Here is a 20,952-nt window from a genome sequence, read left to right on the forward strand (position 1 = left end):
GAATCTTGGGGTTGGTCTCTGGATGTGAGTCCAACTTCTCCTCAGATTGTTGGCTTGTCTGATTAAACCATTTTTCCTTTCTACTAGCACTTGCCTCTTGAATTATTAGCTTTTGAGCAGCAAGCAGGCGAACCTGAGTTCAGTAACACTAGCAAATTAATCGAACCCAGGAAGGGGGTCTTTGGGACCTCCAGGTTGTAGCTGGTCAGTCAGAAGCATATGTGATAACCTGGGCTGCCCCTGATGTTCGAAGTGGAGGGTGGTCCCATGGGACTGAGCCCTTTACCTGTGGAATCTGATCCCACCTCTGGGTACATAGGGTCAGAATTGGGTTTAATTGCTTGTTGATGTGGCGATGCCTCCACACCCAAGTTGGAACTGGGCTTGGGAACCCTTTTCTGACGGAGTTCACTCATACTTTTAACAGATCCATTCTTTCTAATACCAGGCATTTGGTAATCAACACTTCAGCCAGTGGCCAGTGCCCAGGGGGTTGGGACTATCTGTTTCTAGAGGGACCCGGCACCTGTACATTTTTTTCCTGAGGCTGTCCTTGTGTAGGAAGACGCATGCTCGTTACTGGTCCCTCTCTCCCTCCCAGGAGCCGTCTGGCTGTCTGAACACTGCACAGTGGAGCTGGTGGTGGCCGTCTTAGCACTGGGCACGTGGTCACAAAATCGCTTTGGGGTGCATAGGTGGGTGGGGAGTAAATCCTGGTGGCTTTTATCTTCCCCAGATGATCACAGAAATGCCGCTGACTCTGAAGTCTCCATTACATTTCAGATTTATTTCCAATCACTCAGAGTCCCATCAGGGGGAGACAAAGGTGCCTTTTAGCTTCAGCACCTGCTGTCTCCCAGATGACAAGGATGGACACTTGATGCCATTATCCCCAGTTGGCGTCCTGATGACTCACTTCCTCACCCCCCTGCCCCTTGGCCCCCCACAGCTCACACCCAGCGAGGACTTTCACACATGCAGGTGACCACATGTGCTGCCTGGGAGGACCCAGACCTCCTCCCCCCGCAGAGCCAGGACTGGCCTCCAGGGTGGCCAGAACATCCTTGGGTTCCCGGAAGAGGCCCTTCCGGCTCATTCCTCCTTCCCTCCCTCCCTCCCCAACCCCCTGGGTGGCACCCGATGTCCCAGGCGAGGTGCATGTCTTGGGGTGCGGTGGGTGCCCGCGGGCTGCCTGGTGCTGCAGGTGGGGCGGGTGATGGGGTCGGAGGAGGAGGAGACACCGGGGGACGTGAGTCCTGGTCAAGTCCCTCAGATGAAGTACTCCTTCTTGCTGCTGTCACCGTGGTCCTGGAGGGAGGGGTCGTCCTGCAGGGCCGCGTCTGCGCTCTCGGCAAACTCGGTGCCCTTGGCCTCGTTGGTGTGGTAGGTGCCCTGGTGCCGGTACAGGTAGTGCAGCATGAGGAGGAGGAGGCAGATCAGCACGAAGGCCACGGCCGCGATCACTCCTGCAGGAGGGAGGGAGCAAGCGGGGGGCTCTGTGCGGGGCAGGCGCCAGGACGGGCCAGGGGTCGGGCCCCCAGGGCTGTGCCAGGGCGGAGAAGCCAGCAAGCCTGGACAGGCTGGCTCCTCTCTGCCTTCCTCTTCTCCTGCCCAGTGTGTGCCCACCCCTCACCCGGGCCTGTCCAGGTTCCCCTCTCTCCCCTCTCCTGCCTTCCCTCCCTCCCTTGACTCAGCTGCCCCAGACAGGCTGGAAGAGCACCCCAGAACTGACTCCTGCTCCCAGGCCCTCGTGGTCCACCACAGAAGGCAGACCTACAAGCACAATCCACAAGGTGCAGCTCATGGGCTTGCCTAAAAGTGAGGGGTGAGCGGGATGGGAACTTTCACTTTTAAAACCAGGACCATCCCAGCTGAGGGGTCTCCTGGGGGAGGCAGGGGACTTGAAGAGCTAAAACGGGGAAAGGGCCGCTGGGAAGACTGGGCTGAGTCGGCTGCCCTGTGGGCACTTCGCAGGGGGAGGAAGCGAGCGCTGTCCGCAGTGCTGGAGAGACCAGGTGAAGTGCGGCTGTGTGAGCCCCGGCCTGAGCTCCCCGCGCTCCTGGGAGGTGGGGTCTGCAGGGCAGGCAGTCAGCAGAACCAGGTCGCTCAGGGCCTTGGAGTGATGGAGTGCAGGGTGAGGGGATGGAAGAGTCTCGGTAGGACTCTCATCGTGGGGGGGGTTAAAATTCAGGTGTTTTCTTTGAAGCCATAGAACAAACCCACAGCCTTGACTTAGAAAGTTGGTTCACTTGGGGAGAGGCTGTGGAGAACACGTAGAGGTGGCAACTGTCCTCAAGTCCCAGCTTTGTGGGACAGTCTCCTAAACTTCCTGTGTCAGGGGAACACTTCTGTCTGCATGATAATAATCTGGTCTGAGGAAAAGAAGGTTCAGCAGTCCAGCGATCTGAAGAATGTCAGATGAAGTAGAACCAAACAGGAGTTTGTGACTGACTGCTTTTTAAAATCTATGTTTAATTGTAAATCTCTCCGGGCTGTTAATGAGCTAGTGAGAAGTGTGGCTCTCTGAAGGAAGCAGCAGGTGACATCCCCAGACTTAGTTCCTGAAACACAGTTTGGGGTCACAGCCGTGATCAGTGGGCCCCAGGACAGGGTTCGAAGCAAGACTAGGGCAGGGGCAGATTTCCTTAAGGCTGGAGGAACAGGGGCGTGAGACGTAGGGCAGGAGTAACATGGAGGAGGGGGACAGAATAGAAGTCAGGGAGACTGGGTCAGCTCCCCTGCCCCGACCTCAACCCTCCCCTCTTGCACCTGAGCGGCTCTCCCCCCAGCCCCCGATCCCTGTGGGTCTAGGGCCCTGACAGGCCTGGATGTGGGTGCCTTGGCTTCTTACCCACCAGGACACCGTGATGGACATTTTCTTACAGAGCCAGAGTCCTCCAGTCCACATTAAAACCACCTTTGAAGGAAGGAGAGTACGGGCCCTAGCGGATTCTCCCCTGAGCATTTCCTCTGACCCTCCTGGCTGCTCAAGGGGCCCCAGGACAGTGTACCTGCAATGATGGCGATGTCCGTCTCACTGGAGGCTAGCCCGGGGTTGGGCTCTGTGAACGGGGCAGGAGAGCCTGAGGGGAGAGAGGACAGCTGCTCATACCGCGAAGTGTCTCAGCAGAGCTTGCACCTCTGATCACTTGAGAGCAGCTCGGTGCACCGGCCCAGGGTAGACAGGAAACAGCCTGGTGCACAGACAGCCCTCTGGCCAGGGCGCACAGAGCAGGCCAGGCTCTGCTTGGCCACTGACCATTGGTGGAGAGCATCACGTGAATCCCCAAGGCTGTCAGACACCATTATGGCATCTCCAGGACCATGACTGCAAGAGAGATCTCTGCTGCATGCCTCCTGTATCCCTGCTGCATCCCTCCTGTATCCCTGCTGCATCCTTCCTGCATCCCTGCTGCATCCCTCTTGTATCCCTCCTGCATCCCTGCTGCATCCCTCTTGTATCCCTACTACATCCCTCTTGTATCCCTACTACATCCCTGCTGCATCCCTCCTGTATCCCTGCTGCATCCTTCCTGCATCCCTGCTGCATCCCTCCTGTATCCTTGCTGCATCCCTGCTGCATCCCTCCTGTATCCCTGCTGCATCCCTGCTGCATCCCTGCTACATCCCTGCTGCATCCCTGACCAACAGCCCTACCTGCACCTGAAGATGCTCACTAGACACCTGTTGGGGGGCCCTGACTGTGGTGGGCACAGCTGTGTTTAGTACAGTGTCACCGTCCTCTTTGGGCCTCAGCTTTTCTCACATTGATGGTAAAAACAGATCATCTGTGGAGTGTCTGCAGGTGTCGGGTGTTGGTTTAGTTGCTTCCATCTAGTGTATCAAGTAGCCTTCACAACAATCCCACAAGGTGCCTGGCAGCATTAGACCATTTCGCAGGTAGGACATGGAGGCTCACAGCGTGACGTGCCCACAGTCACATGGCTGGCCCAGTGGCCGAGCTCAAGGCTGGGTCTTAACCCTGTGCTCTCACCTCTAGGGGTACTTTCTCTCTTCTCCCTGGACGACACCCCTCCCAGTAGGGCTCCTGTCCAAAGACCCCTCCCTGAGACCCTCCACAGGCCTCTGCATCCTTCTTCTGTGGGAAGGGCTGCCCTGTGGAGCTATCCAAGTTACTAAGTGCATTTTTCCACAGCTCAGTGGTCTGGTCAGAAGGCTAGGATGTCCAAGAGAGCAGGAAACTGCACAGAACGTCTCCTCTCTTCCCTGGGGGTTGGTGTGAGAGGAACGATTGATTAGAACATGGAAATATTCATGTTAACATGGAAATCTCACGTCCCCATTTCGGCGGCCACGCATATTAAAACAGAGAAGGCTGCCTCATAATAGTCATTTCCGCTCAGATAATCACTTTAATTATCCTGCGATGAGGTCATTCTCCCCAGAGCACCTGCCAGATGCCTCTTTCTGATAAGAAGCTGGCTGTCAAGCGAGGAAGGACCTTGAGGAGAGGAAGCAGGGGCCCCAAGCTTGAGGCCAGGAGGAAGGGAACTGGGCTGGGGGCTACGCAGCCTGCACAGAGCCTGGAGGTGGGTGACAGGAGGAAACAAGGTCTCAAGTCTCAAGAGACAGAGCAGGACCCCCCAGGCATCAGGTCAGGGGGAAGGAGGCTCTGGCAGGAGCAGCAGGAGGGGGTCAGGGGTGCTGGACTCTGCAGTTCAGGGGGGTGAAGTGCAGCCTGTGACCGGGTACCTTGCACACAGTAGGTACTCAGTAAACACTGACTGTACGCGTGGTTGCGGGAGTAATGCGCGCATGCGAATGAGTGCATCCAGAGACCGGCGTTCTGAACGTCACGCCATCACTGAGTGCCTCACAGCTCTGTAAGACGGAGCAGCATCTGGTTTACGCCGGCGTGGATGGTCGCAGGAGCCCTAGGACTGCTGCCAGGAATCTTCCAGGGGAAGACAGCATTTCCTAAGAAGTCAGCCTGTCCCACGCAGCCGGGCTGAGAAGGGACAGCTATGTCTTCCTTTAAGAACAGTTAGTAATCGCTTACCCCATGCCAGGTACTGTTCTTAGCACTTAATGTATTTTTGACTCAAGGAGTCCCTGCGACAGTCCATTCGGTAGCAGTTATTAAGAGTCCCTTTTTCCAGATTTGGAAGCTGAGTCGCAGAAAAGTGCTGTTGGTTTCCCAGCGTTGGACAGCTAACGTGAGGGTCAGGAGTCTCTTTTGTCCCAGCCTGGGGAGCCTGGAGCCGGCGCTCGTAGCCCTGCAGGGCCCTGCCCAGTGGGGAACCTGGGCGAGCTGGGTCGGTACCGGAGGCATTGGACACAAATCACTTGGGGTGAGTTTCTTGGCTTGTGTGTAGGGACCCTATCCCCAAACTGACACACCTGGAGCCCTGCAAGCAGTCCTGTCAGGCCAGCCAGGCAGAGGGGCAAGTGGGACCTGAGACCCCCAAGGCTTCACCAACTGAGCCTCCCAGCACAGGCTTCCCTTAAGTTCAAGTCCACCAAGGGGCATGGTGGACGGGGAAGGTCTATGTCCTGCCCCTTCCAGATGTGTGGAGCTGAATTTGTTCAGGTCGCATCATGTAACTGACTCCAGGGTAGGGAGCCTTCAGCATGGCCAGAACCACCACCCAGGTCAGAACTGGCACAGAGGAGAAGCTTGGGCATGTCGGGGAAGGTTGGGATGTTGGAAGACAATGGTTCTCAAAGTGTGGTCCCTGGAACCACAGTGTTTCCTGGGAGCCTGTTAGAAATGCACACTCTGGGGCTCCACCCCAGACCTCCTGTATCAGAATCGCCAGGGCTGGGGCCCAGTAGCTGGTGGGTTTGGGCCTACAGGTGACTCTGATGCACACTCAGGGTTGAGAACTGCTGGTGTAAGAGAAGGCTTCCCAGGGAGGGTGTATGAGGATTGGCCCTTGAAGGGTGCATAGGAGTTTGCTGCACAGATAAGAGTACAAGCGTTCCAGGCAGAGAGCTCAGCCCACCCAGCAGTGCTCATTTCTCTCTGGTTCTGCTTTCTCCCCAGATGCCTGCTTACATCTGCGACACTGTCTAAAACCTGGGTTTTGATCTTTTGAGAGCTGATGTGGGCGATGGCAGCAGAAGGCTCAAGGGCTGACAACCTGGGGCTTCTGATCCCCCTACGTGGCCACCCCACTGCAGGCCTTGCCACCAGGTCAGGACTACAGCCACAAGGCCAGGTGCAGGGACCACAGATGCTTCCTGTGAGCTGGTGGATGCAGGGAGGGAGAGGAAAGGGAGGGGCTGTTCCCGCTCCCAATTCGGGAAGTCATCACCTCCTGCGGAGTGATGGGAGGGTAGGGATCAGGGAGGTGGGTGATGCTCTCATATTCCAGGTGTGGGAATAATATCCTGGGAGGTCCTGGGGGCTCAGCCGCAGCTGGAGGAGGGGGCAGGAGGAGGACTTAGAGGCGGCAGGCACTGGGGGACCTTGTCACTTACTCTTTCTCATTTAACTCTACAGCAAAGCAGCAAAAGGGAGGTTTCTCCCCCTTTTTAAGTTACAAGTAATAAATGCATGCCCAGAGAGATCAAGGAAGTCGTCAAAATCTCATGGCCAGAAAGGGCAGAGCCTGCGTTCTAACCCTGCGACCAGTCGCCATGGTTGGGAATGGCCTTGCTCTGTGGCATCTGCACCTGGGTGCAGCCAACCTCCTGCTGATTCTGCAGGTCTGCTAGGTGGCCAGTCGCCTGTCCCCGGTCAAAGGTGGTGGCCCTGTGGTTGGGGGTGTTGCAGGGTGCAGAGGGGCTGGCCCTCCCTACAGGGAACACTCTCTGCTCCAGCCGGCCTCTTGGGCCCAGTTAACAGGGCACAGAACTCCAGCAACAGCTGGATCCTTGAGGGTCCGGTGGTGTTTCTCAGATGCCGACAGGGAGTGGTGGGCAGGCGCTGGCCCCAGGGACACAAGTCCACCCCGCTGTCGCCACGAGAGCCTGACTTCTCTTGCGTTTTCAGATGATGCTGTGCCAGGAAGCTGTCATCTTCTCTGCGAGGCTTTGTTCTCACACTTCCCCATCCAACTCTAACGGTTTTTCCTCCTGCCTCAGGGGTCCTGGAGGGAGCACCCCACTTCCTGTTTCCCATTGCTTTCCTGGTCCAGCAAAGGGGAATAATTCAGGCAAGATGCAGAGGACTCTGGGAGGAGGAAGATTATTTTAGCCACAGAATCACAAAGGGAAACGCAGGTTTGTTATGAAGTCCTTGGAGAGGCGGCACCATGACAACGCTGTGGATGCCGGCAAGGCAGTGGCCGCCACATCTGCTGCTGGATGATCTGCTCCGTGCTGTGTACACCAAGTGCATTCTATTTCAGGGAGCCCACAGATCGCGTCAGAAACGTCACTTTACCAGGGTCTCTTGGGGGGTGGGGATGGCTTTGCGTGAGTCTGAGTTGGGTTTGCAGAGAACAGGAACCCTCTGTGTGGTCACGGTTCTCCTTGGCTCACACTGGAGTTTCTTCTTCCTGCTCTAGACTCTGGCTTCAAAGTCCTGATGCAGAAATCCGTCGACAGTGGACGTTTACTAACTTGCCTTTTGGGTAGGAGAAGGGTCAGAGATGTCTGCTTCCCTTTGATGGCTAGTGGTTATCACACCCTGGAAGGGTGTAGCTTTCAAGCTACCACTGGGAAAGAATTGGTCTCAGAATATACGGGCCCCCCAAAAAGAAACGAATCGTTTGTTAACCACTGTCCATCTCACTTGCAAGCCAGTGGACGCTGGCTGAGCACTGAGGACCTGCCTGGCCCTAGGCTGAAAGGGGTGTGGCTTGATTAAGTAGATGCAATGCATTTAGGTGAAAAGTTAGACCGCCAACCCTCTGTGTGAGCACGTGTCCAAATGAGCACTAAAGACGTGCTCGGGGCTGGTGTCGGGGGAACTCCGCATTCAGACTCAGCTCCAGGGCTCCCAGATTCCACGACAGTGGGGAAGATCACGGTTTTGTTTATTCATTCTTTCCTTTGGCAAACTTTCTCTAGCACCTCCTACCTTCCAGAAGTGCTCGCTAGTAAAGGCCAGGCCCCTGCCTTCAAGGAGCGCACAATGTAGCAGATGACAACCACGTCTAAGACTAAATTCAGAAAGGGTGGCTTTGTGGGTTCTCAGGAAAGGCTTCCTGGTGGCGGGGATGCCATGTCATCGCGTGTCAGGTTGGGTGCTGGGGGAGGGGATTCCCTGTCTGCATTCTCCAGCACGGTCACCCTTCCTATCCTTGCAGGGAGCACGTGACCACCGACCTGGGCTGGCATACCAAATTTTCAGGACAAAGCACCCGGCCAGGCGAGATCAGTGTGAATCTGACCCCTGTGGTCAGAATGTGCCAGCCAGTCTTAAGGTCAAAATGATTGCCCTCATAGTCCCTGTGTGTCACCTTCTGAACCACCTCCCCAGTCCCAGGGTGGCCAAAGTGCTGTGCAATGCAATGGTATTGCTCGGAAATCCCCCAGAATGATCCGGCCACATTTTCCCCTCCCCGCTTCTACCCAGATGCTGCCCGTTTTCTCAGCAATCCCACTCCTGGGCATATATCCAGAGGGAACTTTAATTTGAAAAGATTCATGCACCACAATGTTCATAGCAGCACTATTTACAGTAGCCAAGACATGGAAGCAACCTAAATGGCCATCAACAGATGACTGGATAAAGAAGATGTAGTATATTAATACAATGGAATACTATTCAGCCATAAAAAAGAACAAAATAATGCCATTTGCCGCAACATGGATGGGCCTGGAGATTGTCATTCAAAGTGAAGTAAGCCAGAAAGAGAAAGAAAAATACCATATGATATTGCTCATATGTGAAATCTAAAAAAGAAAGAAAAGAAAAACTAGGCTACTAAAGAACTCATCTACAAAACAGAAATAGACTCATGGACATAGTAAACAATCTTATGGCTACCAGGAGAAAGGGGATGGGAAAGGATAAATTTGGGAGTCTGAGATTTGCAAATGTTAACCACTACATATAAAATAGATAAAAAACAAATTTCTTCTTTACAGCACAGGGAGCTATATTCCACATCTTGTAATAACCTTTAATGAAAAAGAATCTGAAAACGAATATATGTATGTATATGCAAGACTGGGACATTGTGGTGTACACCAGAAACTGACACATTGTAGCAGACTATACTTCAGTTAAAAAAAAAAAAGGCCCCTTTAATTCTCTGGTATGCTATTTGGCAAATGCTTCACCCTAGGATGAATCCTAGAGAAATAATCTGGAACAGAAACAGGAACTCAAGCTCAGCAAAGTGCATTGCAATTTCGTTTAAAAGGGAAGACTAAAAGAGAGGACCATGTGAATGTTGCGCTTTGAGAAATTGGTTGTGTAAATGACGACGCACCCACAGAACAGGCTGTTTGCAGTTCCTGAAGTGACGCATGAGAATTCTCAGTGACAGGAGGCAATGCTTACAGTACGACTGAGTGGAAAGGAACAGGGCTCTGTAAAGATAAATTACATTAAACGTTCAAAAAGAATTCTTAAAAAAAGGAATGAAAGGAAATATATTTCCTGAGATGGTGGCTTTGGGTGGCTATGGGTGGGGGTTAGGTTGTGGGGGTCTTGCTTTTCTAACAGAGTTTTCACATACCCACCCAGGCAGCCGAGCGCACACACGGCCGGCCTCCCGTGGTGATTGCAGCCCTGGCAGTGAACCCCTGGGCTGACGCAGGTGTTTCTCTAGGGCACGGTCCCCGGCCCTCCGCGGCGGGACTGTGAGCATCTCAGGCTGGTGACTGCTATGTTCCAGCATAGGGTCAAGCACGTGGATGGCAGGCAGGAAGGCGGCCGGTAAGCAGCGGCTGGCGTCTCCCCCAGGAAACAGGCCAGGAAACTCTCCCCAGTTCTGACTTCAGGCGTGGCAGGAGTGTCGGGACCAAGGACCTGACCCCTCCAGCTTAGGGAAGCGCAGAGGCCAAGGTTATAAAGCCTCTCCTGGGGCAGGGGAAACTGGACATCTGGCTGCTCTGAGGCTTCATCTGAAGAGACTGTCACCTCCCCAGACCCTGTGAAAGCAGGATCGCCCCCTGGCCAGCCTGTGTGGCCTTGGTTTGCTGTCGTGTTCATACCCTGAGGCCAGGCAGGCCCCCTGCCCACCCCGGGCTCCACTTGGTCAGTGACTCCACTTGAAACCTTCCTTTCCTGACCTGGATAATGATGTAACTGCCACCGTTTTGGGGGATCATTTTCTAATTTCACGGATGATTGCAATTTCTCAGAACCACCGAGGTGGGTGTTATAAAGCCTGTTACTTGACAGTAGGGGAAACTGTAACTTGCCCGAGGTCACATGACAGTTACAGGAGAGACTGGAAACAGATCTGTCTGACTCCAAAGTTCATTCCAGAATCATCCTTTCAAAGAAGGTTCACTGCGGGCCTACTGCATTCTCTGTTTTACAGCTTGAGGCTCTAACAGTGAACGGGGTAAAGACTGGCCCCCGGGTTCCCATTCTTACTGAGGGAGCAGGCAACAGGGAGTTAAAATGCGGATGTAAGGATATAAGGCTAAGGGATGATGAATCCTGAAGACATAAAGAAGGGAGAAGGGGGGAGAGGGTGATCGGGGGGGGGGTGATCACGGAGGCCCCCCAGAGGAGGCAACTTGTGGGCAGTGCTAGACTGAATACTTGTGTCCCCCACCTTGTGCTAGCATGCATGAGGTCCAGGGTTCAATCCCCAGTAGCTCCATTTAAAATAATAATAAACAAACAAAAAAACAAACTAACAAACCTAATTGCATCCATCCCCCTCCAAAAAAAAAAAAAAGTGGTGTCTTTCCTGCATTGCCTGCCCGGAAGGAAAAAGGAACAGTCAGAAGGCTGATGTGGCTGGAGTGAGGTGAGCACGGATGAGCTGTAGAGGATAGTCAGAGAATTGACAGGCTGGATCGTGCAGGGCAATGGGAGCACTGGACGAGCTTTGGCCCTTCCTCTGAGGTGGACGGGAGCCATGGAAGGATTTGGAGCAGAATAGTGATGTGAATTGAGCGACATGCTGAAGGGTCTGCTCTGGCTGCTGTGTGGAGGAGGGGGACCACTGAGGGCCATGGCTGGTCCAGAGAAGAGAGGACAGTGACTTGGATTTCAGGGGGAGAGGTGAGAAGAGATGGAGTTTGAATGTGCTTTCTAGGGACTACAATGATTGGGCGTGGATGCCAAGATGCACAGGGGGAAGAAGTGAGGAAATGCAGGAGGCGGGTGGGTGGTGGGTAGCGGGGAGCGGTCAGGTACTGGATCAGAGGCACCCTTGGGGCTGACGAGTTGCTGGAGTGGAGATGTGGAGTCAACAGGGCCACGGACTAGCCATGCAGGGGGCTGTCAGAGAGGACAGTTGAAATGAAGACTCTGGAGGTACCGAGAGCATCCCGTTCTGGTTACGGAAGCAGGAGCAGGAGCAGATGCGAAGGGGAAGTGAAGTAAGACAGGTGTGTGTGTGGTTGGCGCTGGGATGTGGGTGGAGGTGGTGCTTGAGACAGCAGGCAGATGACGGCCCAGGAGGAAGGGACAACAGTGTCTCCAGGTGGCTCCCGTCTCTCCTCTGCGCCCAGTGGCACAAGAGCAGAAGGGAAAAGGCCACCACCTGAGAGGATCAGCAGTGTCCCTGGGGTGCCAGGTGCCCGCTGTAGGAGAGGGGAGACAAGCTCAGCGGGGCTGGGGTGGGGGCTGGGTGGTGCGCCTGTGGTCACCATGGGCTGAGATGTCAGGGAGATGAGGAGTCTGGGCACGGGGACGACCGGAAGCCTAGCGTCCAGGCATCCTTGGTGTCACGTCCCATCACCTCCTCTGAGAAGCCCTCCATGCTTTCTGCCCAGGGCTTGCGCGTGCTTCCCTCTGTTCCTGCAGGGCTAGCAACCTTTCTCCTAAATATTTTAGGCTTTGCAGCCCACATAAGGCCTCAGTTGCATATTCTTCTTTGTTTTCTTGGTTGGTTTGTTTGTCTACTTTTTTACAACCCTTTAAAAACGTGAGAACCACTCTTAGCTAGTTCACTGTACCAAAACAGTCCACAGGCTGGATTTAGCGCTCAGGCTGCCGTTTGCCGAACAACTTGTTCAAATCACCATTAAAATGCTTTGCGGTTGTCTGTCTCTGCACGAAGTTTTGAGCTACTAGAGGGTGACGGTGGTATTTTATACCTGAACATCTGACACAGCGCTGGGTGGATGAGTAAGTGATGCTGCATAAAGCATCCTCTGACGCGTCCCAACTGTGTCTTTCGTCATTAGTTTTTCTACACACCTGCCTCTCACGTGTTAAATAAATAACCCTCTGAAGTGTCTCCAAGTCGCTATTAAACAGCCCCTCCACAGATGTACAAGGCGCTTCCAGTGATATTAATGGGCGTCATTTATTAAGTTCCTGGTTTGCTGCAGCCCCTTGTAGAGTCCCGGGGACACAGAGGTGAAGCCAGCATCCTGTGTGTGTGTGTGTGTGTGTGTGCGTGCGCGTGCGCATATACACGCGTGTGCCCACATACATGATTCAGGTACAGACCACTCAGCCTCCATGCAGCCCACGGTCACACGGACGTCCCCTCCATAGTCCCTGAGCTCCAGCTGGGTCACAAGCACGAATCCTTATCACTTCTCTGAGGACTTAATTCACTTAAAAAAAATCATATAATTGCATTTTCAGCGTAATTAGGTACCTAATTACATGACTAAATGTCCTCAATTGGGCTGCATGTGTACATAATGATGATTCAGTTAGCCACGCTTTGTTACTGGGTTTCCAGAAGATTCATGAGTTGGTGGAACAGGAGTGAGAAAATGGTTTTCTCCTCCCTTCACAGGGTTTGGCAGGCAGGATGGGCAGAGCTCTGTGTTGTGTCTGGAACGTGAGCGGCGTGGTGAGGGAGGTACTGGGGACTTGTGCTGCCCTGGGGTCTCGGTCAAAGCCTCAGGTGGGGTCTGCCAGATGAGGGTATGCCGTGCAGGCATTCTGCAGACAGACCCCAGCACCTCCATGCAGGACATGCCAAGGGAGGCCACAGTGACTCAGAGAAGGCAAGACTGTCAGTTTACGGATTGAAAAGGAGAAGATGTAGTGAAGGATTCTCGAAGGATGGGAAAACACAGAAGCAGGAAGCTTGCGTTTCTCCTCCTCCGTTTCCTCCTCTGAAGCTGCGGAAGCGGCCGCAGCAGAAGACGCTGCCTTCTCCCCACCCTGGGCAGGGCGTGGGGAGCCTCCTTATTCGTACGTGTGCAATGGGGCCATGAGCAGCTCCGGGGATGGTTGTGAGGATGACTTCAGATGATACATATGTGGTCTCGGGATGGGTCTGTACATAATACATGTCCACTGATATTGTGAGTGATAAACGTGATTTATTTTCCTGCTGGAATAATGTTTAAAAAGGGTGCTGGGAAAGAGGGGTGCATTCTGATCTAAACATGGGGAGCGGATTGCTTGGGGTGGTGGTAAAGCAAAGGATGGGTGCACGTTAACAAACCTCTCTTTACAAAGATCGTCTGAAGCTGCATTAAGGGGGCGTCCTGATGCAGGCGAAGGGAGCCTGGGCAGTAACGCCACAGAGACATGGCCATGAGTTCTGGCTCCTGGGAGTCCCTGCTCCATGTGACCATCTCCAGCTCTCAGCTCACCCATCTGTAGAGAATGGTGCACCTGCCTGGCTCCCGGAAGGGAGGCGGTGGGCAATGCATGATGGCTTTTCTTATCATCCCCATTTATTTGAGAACAGCTCTCTCCCTCTCTCTCCCTCTCTCTCTCTCCCTCTCTCTCTCTCTCTCACACACACACACACACACACACACACACACACACGGCCTCTGGGTGCAGGTCTCTGGGGGCAGGTGCAGGGGACCAGTTCCTGTGACCGGCAGAGCAGCAGCAGGTGCTTAGTTACCTCCTGGAATAATTAGGCTTTTTGAATACTTCCCTCTATGCTGTTAACCCTCTTTTGTCCTTGGGGACCAAAGCACCTCCTCATTTTGCATCAGACAATGGAGCTGGAAGTTGCCTGCCCCCTGTGCTATCTCTGCTTGGGGAGGAAAAGGTGTTTCTCGTCACTGTTCCTGCCGCCCCCTCCCCCCGCACCGTCCCATCCTCCCACTGCTTTCCTGGCTGACGAAGAGACTCTATAATATGTCTTAATCTATCACCCTGGCACAGTCCCGCTCCGTCTTCCCAGCACCTCTCTCCCCTTAAGGTCTTGTGATTTATAACTTGCCAACATTAATCTTTCAAAAGCAAAGAAGCCATAAACACACACATAACTCTTCCTCCTGTCAGTTGAAATCCCATGACACAAATCAGCTGCCATCTAAATTAAATGTTTCTTTCATAGAAAGTGATAAACACCCTGGAGACTAATCAAAGAAAGCCTACAGACTTAGACTTTGTTTTACTTCAGAATTTTGTACATGGTCTGTTTAAAGTCTGACAACTGATCAGCGTCTAATGACCAACAGGAACGGTGAATTGCACCCTCTTGCTGTTTTAATGCAGCTGATGTAAACAGGATGTGTTGCCCATCTTTCCTCATCAGAGATCTTAGCACCCTGGAACTGGATTTGAAATCTAACACATCTTAGGTGGAGAAGGCTAGGCACAAACACAATTTACAATTCTGTTGGACTGGTGTGCTAATTTCTTAAGCAAACCAGGTAAAAGAGCAAAAACAGTTACCAAAAAAGACATTAGCCAGTTATAGGGTTGGATCTGTTTGAGTGATCAGGATTAGGGAGGGAGTCCCAGATAAGCCAGATGGTCTAAGACAATACCGATTTCAAATAATTTTATCTTTTTCAGTATGGGTGATTTTACATTGAAACAAATGCAATTTTTAATTTTACTCCTTTTAAATAACTATTGGGAATAGGAGAAGGAAAGGAAAATATGAAAGACTAAATTCAGTACACGTCGAGTTTAATTCCGTTTCATCCTTTTCCTTGTCTTATTACTTCTTCTACCATCACTACCACATTCAATATCATTCATAAACTTCGCTATTCATCTTTTTGGTGAGTAATGAGCAATGAAGAGTCTTAAAGGTTAGGTTTTCTCTTGTAAGCAATGAGCAGGTGAGAGATTATAGAAAAAAGGGAATCTGTAGAAATTTTCAAGAGGTACAGGGATGGTTAGAAGGAGAGCTTTCTCTCGTCCAAGTTTAAAAGAGCACTTGGGAGCTACAAGGAGAGGATCAGCATGATTCAACAAGAGATCAATAGGGCTGAGAGTAGTGGACATGGAGAGGGAGGTATGGTTGTGAGGTGGGGGCTCCAGAAAGGCACACCTGACACAGATGGGAGTCTTGAGGGTTACAGAGTTTGGGCTTCTGGAAGGAGTGTGGTAACAAGTTAATGGAGGAGACATCAGTGTGTTGGGCTGGTAAGAGTGTTATGAATAAGGATTTATTGTTTTGTATTTAAATATATCCAGTTATTGACTCATTCCCGCAATTACATTATTTAAAGACTTAAAAATTAAGATGGGCTTCAGATTTTCAAGTTTACATAAAAAAATAGGTTTTTAACTACTGTGAGAGGCATCCGTGAGATGGATGGAAAGGATGAGGAAGAAGGGAATCTTGAAAGCTTCCTGAAGGTGTTTTTTAAGACTGAGAATACTCCTCCTACTCAGAAGTCTCTGCAGTTTGGGACCTTGCCTGGGACCTTGCCTGGGACTTGAGACAGTGGGCTTGCTCACAGCAGCAGGGGTCTTTTGCTCATGGTTCTTAACTCTGGCCGTACATTAGAATCTCGTGGGACCCTTCCAAAAACATCCATGCCCAGGTCTCATCTTCCTAGCATTGCCAGGTAAAACGTAGGATGCCAGTTAAATTTGACTTTTGGATAAATAACAACACCTTTTTTTTTTTTTTTGTATAAGTAGATCCCGAATATTGCATGCCAACTCCACAGACTGGTTCTTTGTTGACTCACCAGCCACACTGTGAGTTTCCCAGTGGGGATACACTCAGAGGAGAACCCTGGAATGTCCCGAGCCTGAGCCCAGAGCCATGCACACCAGCCAGCCTGAATTCCCACACTGTCATCTCACGTATTTACATGTGAGCCCCTTGGGTCACATGAGCTCTATTTCACACTTCCAGGTTCTGCCTCATGCTATGCCCTCTGTCTGAAAAGTCCACTCAACCTGGTCTACCTGGTGAATATCCTCACATCAACCCACACTGGTCCAACTCCATCCATGGAGGGCATCTGTTCGGACCTTCCAGGAGGAGGCAACCCCCATTTCTATGAACAGACCATCAAACACATCAAAATAACTTGGGGGTGCAGGGAAGGCTGTGGCGTCTTCCTCTTGGTGTCCTGGAATTTTGAGAGGTGGCTAGCATTTGGTGGTTGGTCATCAAATCTCACTGGGTGAGGTCTCCTCCCAGTAGCCCAGTGAAGTGCAGCAGGAAAAAATCATCCAGACCAGCAGTGATGGAGGCCAGGGTTTGCGGTGATTTCTAAACCAATGGAACTGAGTACCTACAAGGCACTAGGTGACAAGACCAACTCTTGCATTTACCTCCCCACGTTGCAGAGAACACTTACACACACCAGTCCTTTGGGTCTGATGATCTCCAGTGATGCTCTGACTGATTCCAGGAGGAACCCCCTCTTCCACCCCACAATGGATCATTCCTTCCCCAGACACCAGATCATGTGATCAGCACCCTGGCTGGCCCTCCTCTCCTACCCCTCATTCCACCCTTTTCTGGCCTTCAGCCTCTGGGGAAGGCTCATTTCTTGACATGTCAGCTATAATCTCAGGCCTCCAGCTCAGTCTCCATCTCAGGGCAGACTATCCATGTGGTCCTGCTTTGGGACTTGAGAGTCAGGAACTGCTCCTCCTGGCTGTGTCTCCAACCCCTCCCACAAGGTCTGTTCTGACGGCACCGCCTTGGGGCTCCTGCAGGCCATCTCAAGGCAGGCCACACTCCTTTGTGCCCCCTGGTGGCTGCACCTTCCAGGGAAGGCTCCTGCCACTGGGCCAGGGTGCCAGGTGGCCCTGCCTGACCTGCCCTGAATGGAAGGCTGCTTGTAGGGAACCTGGGCCTTATACACATCCATGGGCATGATGGCCTGGAGCAGGGGGCAGCCAAGAGGTCAGCTGGGCTCCCATCAGCTGCTCTTTATGGGTCTGCTCTGCGCTGGGTCTTCACGCATAACATCTTACAGTCAAGATGCTGTTCATTCAAAACCCGCTCTCCTGGGACGGCCACAAATCAGCAGGACCTCTCATTAGCTCAACTCCCCCAAACAACCTTGTCAGCAGGCATTTATAGCCCTGCTTTATGAATGAAAAGACTGAAGTTCAGAGATAGCATCCATCACCAAGGACAGAGCCAGGATTCAAACCCAGGCCCCAGTCCGAGGGTCTACTGCTGATCCCACCACTGGTCTGGCCCTGCCTCGGCGAAGCCTGGTGATGGGCCCTGCTGGGCGGTGGTGGCGACATGCCCTCCATCTGTGGAGCCCTGCGTGCTCCTGGCAAGGCACTGGACACAGGGCTCTGTGAGGCAGGGGTGAGCCCATTTTATAGACGGGACAACAAAGGTCAGAGAGGCCAAGTCACTTATCAAAAAAAATCAGCTATGGATGGACCTAGAGATGATCATGCTAAGTGAAGTAAGTCAGACAGAGAAAGACAAATATGTGACATCACTTACACGTGGAATCTAAAAAAAATGACACAAATGAACTTATTTACAGAACAGAAATAGATTTTCACAGACATAGAAAACAAACTTATGGTTACCAAAGGGGAAAGGTGGGGGGAGGGGTACACTGGAAGTTTGGAATTGGCAGATACACACTACAGTATATAAAATAGATAAACAATATAGCACAGGGAACTACACTGAATACCTTGTAATAACCTATAATGAAAAAGAATATGTATATATATGTATAACTGAATCACTAAGCCATACACCAGAAACTAACACAACATTGTAAATCAACTGTACTGCAATAAAAAAGCAAAAAAAAAAACCCCAAAACCAAAAAAAAAAAACAAAACCCCGAAAAAGAAACAGTAGGAAAACGTCATCCATTCTACCCTAAAGACAGGAAGTTTAACAGTGACCCGATCTTAAAGGAAAAGAAGTTAACATTTGAGGGTAGAATTTCTGTCTTCAAATGGGGTGTGTGTTGGGGGTGAGCTCTTTGATCTTCAGATCAGAACCCCCAGGAGGGATTAGGCAGCCTGAGCTTTGGGGCAAACCTCCTGCAGGCCTGATCGCTCCACAGCAGATCAAATACCTTAACATCTTCCCTGTCCCAGCCTCAGTGTCTCATCCAGACAATGGGAACAGCGGTGCTTGCCCCCCAGGAGTTCTGAGAGGGCTCCAACCACACGTTTCATCCCCATGTGCCCTGTTCCGAGCCCTAAGGCCCCCTGGGGTCCTCTCCCCTATTGGCCTCCTGGCCAGAACTTTCTCCCTATTGGCAGTTCATCAGATTCTGTTGTGGTGGCCCTGGAAGCCTACACTGGTGTTTAAGAAAATCAAGAGGCTTCCCGGATCTCCCTGCCCCAACTTCTGATGGTGGGGCCCAGGGAACGGGTTGAGAAAGCAGCTGGTGAGCGTGGCCCGGGCCCAATTCATCAGCACCAGGCCCGCCCAGTGCCGGCATCAGACCCTATGCCTCGGCCTGATAAGAGGCTCAGCTCTGCTTTCTCCAAACTGCCTGGAGCCTTATCAGAGGCGGGCCTGGCTGAAGGAGCCGTTTCCATCAGCGTGAATAAAAGGAGGGAAAAAAAAAAAAAGCAGGAAGAAATATAAGGCCTTTGCTCACAGTCACAGCCAAGCCAGCCGTGACCATGGGGCCAAGCTCTGCACTTTGTGGGTGCGTCCCCGATCTGAGCTGAATTCAGAGAGGCCGGCTCCCTGAGGATGCTGTGATCAGGCAGTCAGGTCCCCTCCATGTGTGCATGCATGCGTGTGCTTGCAACTAAGGGCATCTTTCATTGCAGCTGAGAGCAAACAGGGCACTTGGTGAAGCCCCACCCCACTCCCCTGGTACCTCAGGCGTTCCTTAGGACTCCCCTGCTGGCCTCTTCCCTATCTCTCAGCTGCCACTGCACTCCAGCTTGCTCAGTCCCTAGCTAGAGCATTAGCTGAGACACCGAGGGCTCTGTTGTCAGGGCAGAAGCATCCTGCCAGGAGGCTTTGAGGCCCCAAGACTCAAGAGGATGCTAGAATCCAGCTGCTACAGCAGCTGTGGGGAGATACTCCCATCACCCCCTGCCACCATACCTGTCTGACTCCATCTCCTGGTGACTGCTTCCCACCCTCCGCTTCCCACCACACTGCTTTCCTGACAGTTTCTGCTTCAGGTCAGGCCTCCTCTCACCCCAGGGCCTTTGCACATGTTGTGTCCGCTGCCTCTTATGCCTTCTCTCACATATCCCTACATCTTGCTCCCTGGCTTCCTTTTCTTAAACCCCACCTTCCCAGTGAAGACCTCTCCAACCACACTCTTCAAAACGGCACCCCCACAGTATCTCTGGCACTTAGCACCTTCTGATATCCTGAGCATTATTCCCATGTGTCTTATGTCCATCTGTCTGTCCCTACAAGAACGTAGGCTCCCTTCTGGGATTACTGCTGGTTTGTTCACTGTCCTGTCCCCAGGGCCTCGACCAGGGACTGCCATACAGCTGGTGCTTAAAACACATTCATGGACTGTGACTCCCGGCCTCAGAGCTGGAGGAAACAGATGGCAGAGGCAAAGGATGTGGGTGTAGACTTGGGGAGACTATGACTGAGCTCAGGATCCACCACTGTACAGCTGGTGCATTGTGGACACACTTCCCACTTGCCCCAAGTCTCCAAGTCCAACCTGAAAAAGGAGGTGATACGATAACCTCCAGGGGTGGGGAGAGGCCCCAGGCAGTCCAGGACAACACTTCCGGCCCAGCATTTGCCACGTCGACAGACAGCCCCCCTCTGCCTGGGCCCTGGTGTGAAGCCCTGCTTTCTGAAGGTAGGGGTGCAGGGAGCTGGCTAGTCCAGGGAGGGCCTGTTTCCTATGTCTGCCTAGTTGAGACAAGGGTTTTCTGCAGGCCAGCAGCACAGCCCGGCTGCCTGTGTTCACAGAGCGGGTGACGAGAGGGCAAGAGAAGGTGGAGATCACGTGGGCAGCCAGGTTGTGGGATGAGATGCCCCCTGTGTGCCCAGGTGAGCGGTCTGGTCCCCGTGGGCCTCCTGGCTGCAGCCTGGTCCCTGCCCTTGGCTGAAGGTCTTTGGTCCAGGCTTCTAGTCCACCCACGAGGCTGCGGTGTCCCCCAGAGAGAGGTGCACTGGGGCCCGGTGGCCTCGAGGCCTAGAGGTTGAGCCATTGGAGACACTCCTATTGGTTTAAGACAGTGGCTGACAAAATTTTTTTGGATAAAGCACCACAAAGTAAATAGCTTAGGCTTTGTTGGGCCACTGGGTCTCTGGACAACTCTACCATTGTCACTTGAAAGCCCCCATGGGACCCTGTACATAAATGGGTGCAGTTGTGCTCCAATAAAACTTTATTTATAAAAATAGGCAGCAAAGTGGATTCAGCCTGTGGGCCTTGGTTTGCAGGCACCTGGCTTGAGTCTCCGGGTCTCTGAGTCTCTCTCCTCCCTCTCAGGCTAATAAGTGTGTTGAGCTTGCCCCAGACGAGGTCTGCGCCTTTATCTACATCTTCTCATTCAAGGTGCCCACGGGGACCGAGCCATCGAGTGGCTGAGCTGCACCATGAAGCCAGGTCTGTCACGCTTGAAGCCTGTCTTTCAACCGTATGATGCTCAGCTGTCAGAATGCGGGCCGCGTGCACGGCCGTGGCCACTGTGGACAGATGCCAGGGTCCGGCCACACCCAGGGCTCCCTGTATCCTGAACACCCCGTGAGGTTGAGAGGGCAGGGGCCCCAGGCTATTGGAGGCCCAAGAGGGTGAAGCCACTGTCCCAAGTTCCCCCGCATTGGTTAGTGG

The 20,952-nt window shown here is 52.7% G+C and overlaps 1 protein-coding gene across 1 annotated transcript in view; it reads right to left on the reverse strand.

The window, feature by feature from the left end:
* Nucleotides 1–766: 766 nt before the first annotated feature.
* Nucleotides 767–20,952, reverse strand: part of GYPC (glycophorin C (Gerbich blood group)) — a 33,637-nt gene continuing 13,451 nt past the window's right edge. Inside the window, exons 2-3 of the mRNA XM_074363466.1 lie at nucleotides 3,012–3,083; nucleotides 767–1,466 (exon numbers count right to left, since the gene is read on the reverse strand). Of these exons, the coding sequence (XP_074219567.1) occupies nucleotides 1,270–1,466; nucleotides 3,012–3,083 (269 nt within the window). The 3' untranslated portion in view covers nucleotides 767–1,269. The remainder of the gene's footprint in view (nucleotides 1,467–3,011; nucleotides 3,084–20,952) is intronic.

This window comes from Camelus bactrianus, chromosome 5 (genome assembly GCF_048773025.1).
Source record: "Camelus bactrianus isolate YW-2024 breed Bactrian camel chromosome 5, ASM4877302v1, whole genome shotgun sequence".
Taxonomy (NCBI): Eukaryota; Metazoa; Chordata; class Mammalia; order Artiodactyla; family Camelidae; genus Camelus; species Camelus bactrianus.